Here is an 8,649-nt window from a genome sequence, read left to right on the forward strand (position 1 = left end):
CAGACAAGATATTATTTATTTCCATTTCTTATTCATTCAAAATTAAATGGTTTGATATCAACATACAGTCATCACATTAATCAAAAACAGAGGGGAACCCTTATTGTGAACAAAGTAATTAAATAATTTGAACATCTTGGTAAAAAAAGATGGATGTCATTGACCCTGATAAAATGAATTGAGGGACATAGTTACATTTAGTACATGGTGTTGAAATATTTTACATGTATCAATAATCAAAAGGTCATTTGAAGAATAATGCAGGAAGTGTATACAGAAATTTGCAGTCGACTGCAGTCAAAATGTAATGTCCTTTGATCACATGAAGTATATGTTTCTAAAGTATATGCAGTCAACACGTAGGTGCAACGATGGTCACCGACTTGACAAAAGTGATCCGCTCAAATACGCCCATTGAATACATTTCTCTCATTAATGATTTCATTTCTCTCTAGAGAAACAGCGTGTTGAGCTCACAAAGAAACATAACTAAATGGAATTCAAGTAATTGAACGGATGTCGGTCAATTAGTTGTTTAATAACGGGGGGAAATGTTTCCAGTTAATCGCTCAGCACTAGTGTATTGGCAAGAGGAAGAAACAGTCTGCCACCTTGGCTGTCCTCAGTGGCTCTATTTGCAGAGGGTGTGAGATACCTCTTTAAACTGTTAATCAGTTATACAGTTATAGTTCAGTCTATCTCCTCAGACATCCTCTTGCAATTTACTGGTGTCTGGCTCACCGTTCTCACTGATTGTTGGCTGCTGATCATTGAGGGGCAAAGTTTAGGGGCAAAGTTGGCTAGTCGTTGGCTAACCAGTCTATTGTTGCTGTAAATGAGAATGTATTCTCAGTCAATTCATCTGGTAAAATAAGGAATAAATACAGTGAGCTCCAAAAGTATTGGGACAGTGACAATTTTTGTTTGTTTTGGCTCTGTACTCTAGCTCTTCGGGTGAACCCTTTAGAAATTACAATACTTTGTGTGCATAGTCCATTTTAAGGGACCAACAGTATTGGGACAAATTCACTTACATGTGTCACTGTCCCAATACTTTTGGAGCTCACTGTAAATAAAATTAAATAAAATTGGCTGGTCGTTGGCTCATCGATCTGTTTGCTGGTTGTTGGCTCATCGTTCTCACCAGTCTGTTAGCGGGTTGTTGGCTGGTCATTGCTTAACCGATCTGTTTTCTGGTTGTTGGCTCACTGGTCTGTTGGTTGGTCGTTGGCTAACCAATCTGTTGGTTGGTCATTGGCTAACCAATCTGTTTGCAGGTTGTTCTTTAGCTCACCGGTCTGTTTGTTGGTTGTTGGCTCACCAATCTTTTGGCTGGTCGTTAGCTCACCAGTCTTTTGGCTGAGCTTTGGTTGGTTGTTGGCTTACCGGTCTGTTTGCTGGTTGTTTGCCCACCAGTCTGTTTGCTGGTCGTTGGCTAACCGGTCTGTTGGCTGGTCGTTGGCTAACCAGTCTGTTGGCTGGTCGTTGGCTCAAAGGTCTGTTGGCTGGTCGTAGGCTCACCGGTCTGTTGGCTGGTCTGTTTGCTGGTTGTTGGATCTCCGATCTGTTGGTTGATCTTTGACTCACCGGTCTGTTGGTTGGTCGTCGCTCACCTTTGACCATTCTGTTGGACACACTGTTCGTACCTAGTGCTGTTGAGGTGGATCTTCTTACCATCTACGACGTCTCTGGACGACCCCTCGGGCGATGTCCGTACTGCGCTGGAGAAGGACACGCTCACCTGCCTCTTCAGGATCTTCAGCACCTTCCTCTTGTAACCCTTACAGGCAAAGAAGTAGATGAATGGATCCAGGCAGGAGTTGAGGTTCATCAGACACACAGTGAAGTGTAAGGAGATCTGGAAGGCTGTGAGTTCAGCACAGTCCGGTTCATAGATCAGCTTTCGGATCATGTATTGGAGGAGGTTGATGTGATAGGGGCTGAAACACACCACGAACACCAGGGAGACGCAGCAGATCACCCCGATGGCTTTGCGGCTGCGCCCCGACTTGTCCGTCAGGTGATTGGCCTTGGCCGAGAGGCGAAGTTTACAGCACAGTATGGAGTAGCACAATAGGATGGTCACCACGGGGACTCCGAAGCCTAGGAACACGGCGCCGATCAGCATGTAGGCGATGTTGGGCACCTTTTCGAAGTTGGGATACTCCATACAAGTGATGAAGCCGTCAGGCTCCGGATTAGTCATGGGCATGGAGAGGAGGGGCAAAGTTTGCATTAAGACCAGCAACCACACCCCAACGCAGATGTACCGGACATTGGAGACCTTCCGGAAGCGTGCGAATCGGAGCGGCAAGACCACAGCAATGAATCGGTCCACACTGAGGCAGGTCATGAAGTTGACCCCGGCATACGTGTTGATGTAGAAGATCAGCCCTGTGATCTTACACAGGGTCTCCCCCAGGGGCCAGTGGAAGCCCAGGGCGTAGTAGATTATCCGTAACGGTAGTGACAGCGTGAACAGGATGTCGGAGATGACCAGGTTGGCGGAGTAAAGTGTGGTGGAGTTCATCTTCTTCAGGTTGGGCCGGATGACATGCAGTGCCAGGGCATTACCCAGCAACCCCACGCAGAAGATGATGCAGTAGAAGAGGGGCATTAGGACTCTGGCATACTCCTTGTGGTCATACAGAGTAGTGCAGGTGTTTGAGTCATTGTGGGTGGGGGTAGGCGTGGGGGTTGGATGGCTGGAGGTTGCAGGCTGGTTGGAGGTCCTCATCACCTCCATCATTGAGCCAGTGGCCATTGTGAAGCTAGCTATATCCGTAAAAAGAAGAAACATTGTTTGCATTTAGCATTATACATCGCTATTGACTGGATGAATATCAGCAGAGGCTGGTGGGAGGAGCTATAGGAGGACAGGCTCATTTTAATGGCTTGAACGGAATAAATGGAACGGAGTTAAACATGTGGTTTCCATATGATTGATGTGTTTGATACCGTTCCATTGATACCGTTCCAGCCAATACAATGAGCCCGTCTTCCTATAGCTCCTCCCACCAGCCTCCTCTGGTGGATATAGATTTATAGGTACACATAATTACATCCTGTATAAATTAATGTCTATAAGCACGTTTTCATCCACAGTTTTTATACAAACAAAAATCATGACAGCTATGATGAAAACAGGACGTTTCGGTACAATTTTATAAATGTAGACAGACAATTTGTTCGTTCGACATGGTGGGATCTTTATGTGTCAGTAAAATTAATTATGTGAGGAATTATGCAAATATTGATATAATAACCATCATATCTAAGTAAACTTGGAGTCACACGATGATATGGTGTGTGGTCCTCCCACTACGACTTAGGGAAACCATGCAGTTAATTAGGCTACAAATTAAATAAGTTATGATGAACTTCACAAGGTAATGAAAGTGCACTGCACAGGAGTTTGGTGGCACCTTAATTGGGGAGGACAGGCACGTGGTAATGGCTGGAGCGGAATAGGTGGAAAGGTATCAACAACATCAAAATCATGGTTTCCATGTGTTTGATGCCATTCCATTCGCGCCGTTCCAGACAATATTATGAGCCGTCCTCCCCTCAGCAGCCTCCACTGGTGCACAGTGATCTTGATGCTCCTTAAATATATACCCAATAAATATTGAGGGTCTTATTCTGGTGAAATTATGATCGATGCTTGACTTCCGTTTGACAAATAAATAATAATAATCCCATCATGTAGACTAGCCTACCCGCACAGTTTACCCGCACAGTTTACCCGCACTGTATCTTCAAGATGGTGGCTAGAGCGCACATGCCAAGACCGGATTAGGCACATTTGCTATTTTGCAACAGTTTCTGTGACAAAGCTATCAGTAGAGTTGAAAATGTGATGGAAACACATTGAACTTTAGATTTTGATTCAGTACATGAAAACTTTAGCGAAAAAGTACATGTTGTGTGCACTATGTCAAGTCTGTTTTGTGGAAACACCACTGCTGGGAACATTTGCACATTTTCTTAATGCATATTTTAGAATATTTGCATGAAAATGTGTCGCCAATTTGTTGGAGACCTAGCTAGTGAGAAGGATTTGGCATCTAGTAATGTGGAAATTACATCCTACTGCTTGGCTCTTATTGTGTCCGTCCTGTATTTAGAGCGTGATTCGAAGTTACTTCTATGGAAATCGTTTACTCTAAGCATGATTTTGCCTGAGTGGATCAGATGGGTATCTATAATGGGAAATTGTGGTTTCAGTAAGGAAGTAAAACTAATCTTTCTCAATGTGTTTGGATACTGACCTCAAAGATCTGAAGGAGATAGCTGCTTTCTACATAACAGTCATATCGGTAACACTTTATAGTAACTTTATTGAATAAGCTTTAAAAACATCTTCAATGTAACTAAATGTAATCGGAAATGTAATTTACGTATTCCCCAAAAGTTATTATTTATCATGAGAGGGCCATAAACAATAACTAGTAATCCTGCATACTCCGAGAAAGGTTTAAATGTCACCTTTCTGTAAAAAAAATTATAAATTGCTGAGCTGTATTCACTGTTGAGGACACAAGCTCAAGTACACAGTACAAATATGATGAAAATATTAACCCAACTTCAAGTGTTGTCTTATTTCACATCCTGCTTCACACAGGCAAAAGAGACATACTCCTGTGTCCGTGAGAATCGAGGCTACCTCTCAATGCAAGCCATTTCGATCTACGTGTCCACAGATCAATTTATGAGTGATTTATATTCATGTCGGTCGGAACCGGTAACAGAACCGTGCAGGTCCCCTAAACTGGGGACTTTATATTGAATTGATTTTAGTAAATGTTTATAGAATGCTTGTAATGCTTTATAAATTATTGTAAATGTAAATGTTGCTCATAGAATGGAAGGATTATAATGCGTATACATGTTCACAAATATATTTGTTTAAAGTTTATAAATCATGTATTAATGCTTATTCATGATAGTTATTATGTTGTGTTACTATAATTTGGTATTTTGATATTCTGCTTCAACTTAAAACCAATCGACCTATTCTTATTTCCCAAAATATATCAGGTCATCGCGTCTGCTCAAATGGCATATTCACATTCACATTTTAGTCATTTAGCAGACACTCTTATTCAGAGCGACTTACAGTTTCAGTGAGTGCATACATTTTTCATACTGGCCCCCTGTGGGAATCAAACCCACAACCCTGGTGTTGCAAGCGCCATGCTCTACCAACTGGGAATCAGTATTGTCACATATCAAATATAACAAGTAATCACATGAAAATATCAACTCTATTGCCACTTAGTGGTAAAATATGCACAGTGGGAAGAATCCAGTGTAAAGGCACATTTTGACCAGTTTCGTTTCACTAAATGCATTCAACCATTTTCATGTGTTCAATATTTTTAACATGCTAAATTACCCATTGCACTGATTGTTTTGTAACATCTTACTTTTAAGAAATTTGACATGCATTCACTCCCATTGCAGAAATTTGACATGCATTCACTCCCATTGCAGGCTAGCATATTTATTTGACCTATCTACCATTAATATCTATACAAAGCACATGTAGTTGGCTTGGGTACAGCCAGAGTCAACATGATGGAAGTCTACAAACAATACTAGTGGTTTTCACAGCACACAGCTGCGGTGGTCACTTCACAGAAATATATTGGTGTTGAAAGACACTTGCACACTAGGAAGTCTACATCCGTATAGGTCACTCATACACCAGGAAGTCTACATCCCTAGGCACTCAGCCAGAGCAGATCTGTTTTTAGGAAAGTCAAAATGTGTTACCCTAGTCACAGCCCAGACATGAGACTGCTATCTGACAGAGCAGACTCAGGCTGGAAAATAAATATGTTTCCTGACCCATTAACACCAAGCCAAAGCGAAGGGCTCTGGGTATTTCATTGTGATCTGCAGTTACAACTTTCACACAAGGTCAAAATTATTTCGTCAGTTTTCTTCTCTTTTGTTGTTGTTGTTGTTGTTGTTGTTGTTGTACAAACGCTACAGCTTTTTGTCTATAGTAAAACAGTGTGGCCCCTGTAGAGGTCATATCATTTGTTGTTCTATATGTTATTGTATGGTGGCCACAGCATTAGAGTAAGCTGTTAGAATGAGTAATTTAAGCATTATGGGCCCCAACCTCTTAACCTCTAGATATTTGAGCCATAGTGTGAAACATGTCATTATATAGCTTCAGTACAGTGGCTTACGAAAGTGTACACCCCCCTTGGCATTTTTCCTATTTTGTTGACGTACAACCTGGAATTAAAATGGATTTTTGGGGGGTTTGTATAATTTGATTTACACAACATGCCTACCACTTTGAAGAAGCAAAATATTTTCTATTGTGAAACAAACAAGAAATAAGACAAAAAAAAAAACAGAAAACTTGAGCGTGCGTAACTATTCCCCCCCCAAAGTCAATTCTTTGTAGAGCCACCTTTTGCAGCAATTACAGCTGCAAGTCTCTTGGGGTATGTCTCTATAACCTTGGCACATCTAGCCACTGGGATTTTTACCCATTCTTCAAGGCAAAACTGCTCCAGCTCCTTCAAGTTGGATGGGTTCCGCTGGTGTACAGCAATCTTTAAGTCATACCACTGATTTTCAATTGGATTGAGGTCTGGGCTTTGACTAGGCCGTTACAAGACATTTAAATGTTTCCCCTTAAACCACTCGAGTGTTGCTTTAGCAGTATGCTTAGGGTCATTGTCCTGCTGGAAGATGAACCTCCATCCCAGTCTCACATTTTTGGAAGACTGAAACAGGTTTCCCTCAAGAATTTCCTTGTATTTAGCGCCATCCATCATTCCTTCAATTCTGACCAGTTTCCCAGTCCCTGCCGATGAAAAACATCCCCACAGCATGATGCTGCCACCATCACGCTTCACTGTGGGGATGGTGTTCTCAGGGTGATGAGAAGTGTTTGGTTTGCGCCAGACGTAGAGTTTTCCTTGATGGCCAAAAAGCTCAATTTTAGTCTCATCTGACCAGAGTACCTTCTTCCATTTGTTTGGGGAGTCTCCCACATGCCTTTTGGTGAACACCAAATGTGTTTGCATATTTTTTTCTTTAAGCCATGGCTTTTTTCTGGCAACTGTTCGGTAAAGCCCAGCTCTATGGAGTGTATGGTTTAAAGTGGTCCTATGGACAGATACTCCAATCTCCGCTGTGGAGCTTTGCAGCTCCTTCAGGGTTATCCTTGGTATTTTTGTTGCCTCTCTGATTAATGCCCTCCTTGCCTGGTCCGTGAGTTTTGGTGGGCGGCCCTCTCTTGGCAGGTTTGTTGTGGTGCCATATTCGTTCCATTTTTTACTAATGGATTTAAATGGTGCTCCGTGGGATGTTCAAAGTTTCGGATATTTGTTTTAAAACCCAACCCTGATCTGTTTGGAGAGCTCCTTGGTCTTCATGGTGCCGCTTGCTTGGTGGTGCCCCTTGCTTAGTGGCCTTTCAGAACAGGTGTATATATACTGAGATCATGTACCAGATCTTATCTAGGGGTTTCATAGCAAAGGGGGGTGAATACATATGCACGCACCACTTTTCCGTTATTTTCTTTGAATTTTTTGAAATAAGTTATTTTTTTCATTTCACTTCACCAATTTTGACTTTTTTGTATATGTCCATTTTATGACATCAAAATAAAAATCAATTTAAATTACAGGTTGTAATGCAACAAAATAGGAAAAACGACAAGGGGGATGAATACTTTTGCAAGGCACTGTATAAGTTAGCCACCTGCTGATTGGCTATTGTTTACTTTGGAATAGTGTTGTACATTTCTAAGTCTATATTACTAAGTTATAAAATGGCTTGGTATAACAGCCAGGTCTCAAGCATTCAACGGCGTTATTTGCTGTGTGCCCTTCGGTATGAACTGTGTAAGTTGTTTTGATAATGCGAACCTAATGATTAATTGATTGTACAATGAACCTGAGAATAACATATTGTTAGCCATAGTTTACAGTTCTTAATACTGCAACTTTTGTTTTGCAGCAATTGTTTGGTTTCGAATTTCGCTTCCCAATACTTTCTCAATTCTAGCTGTCAAGTCAAAGTCAATGTCTAGTTGAATAAATGACAGTGCATACAAAATCAACAATTGATTAAACCCAAACACAAACGTAGACTTACCAAAATCAACTCTATTTCTGTGAGAGTTAAGCAGGATAGTTCCTCTTTGGCATGAGACTCTAATTGTCCTCTCAGAGTTCAGCAAAGACCACGTTGCCCCAGGCTTTTAGAACAGAGTGACAAATAGAGAACTAAGATTGAGTGGCGGGCTGGCTCTCGTAACCATAGTGACATCAAAATATCCTGTGTTGCTCTTTAGTCTCTCTCTCTCTCTCTCTCTCTTCTCTCTCTCTCTCTCTCTCTCTCTCTCTCTCTCTCTCTCTCTCTCTCTCTCTCTCTCTCTCTCTCTCTCTCTCTCTCTCTCTCTCTCTCTCTCTCTCTCTCTCTCTCTCTCTCTCTCTCTCTCTCTCTCTCTCTCTCTCTCTCTCTCTCTCTCTCTCTCTCTCTCTCTCTCTCTCTCTCTCTCTCTCTCTCTCTCTCTCTCTCTCTCTCTCTCTCTCTCTCTCTCTCTCTCTCTCTCTCTCTCTCTCTCTCTCTCTCTCTCTCTCTCTCTCTCTCTCTCTCTCTCTCTCTCTCTCT

At 41.8% G+C, this 8,649-nt stretch overlaps 1 protein-coding gene across 1 annotated transcript; it reads right to left on the reverse strand.

Annotated features, from left to right (window-relative positions):
* Positions 1-8,226, reverse strand: LOC311143653 (G-protein coupled receptor 183-like). The gene is made up of 2 exons (XM_084179522.1): positions 8,131-8,226; positions 1-2,775 (listed from the first exon to the last, which is right to left on the reverse strand). Exon 2 carries the CDS (start codon positions 2,762-2,764, stop codon positions 1,610-1,612), a length of 1,155 nt encoding a protein of 384 aa, XP_084035648.1. The 5' UTR covers positions 2,765-2,775; positions 8,131-8,226; the 3' UTR covers positions 1-1,609.
* Between the last annotated feature and the right edge of the window lie 423 nt (positions 8,227-8,649).

This window comes from Coregonus lavaretus (genome assembly GCF_964263955.1).
Source record: "Coregonus lavaretus genome assembly, chromosome: 16".
Taxonomy (NCBI): domain Eukaryota; kingdom Metazoa; phylum Chordata; class Actinopteri; order Salmoniformes; family Salmonidae; genus Coregonus; species Coregonus lavaretus.

Coding starts and splice junctions, on each gene's coding strand:
- LOC311143653 (XM_084179522.1), bottom strand. CDS start 2,764: ATGGCCACTGGCTCAATGATGGAGGTGATGAGGACCTCCAACCAGCCT.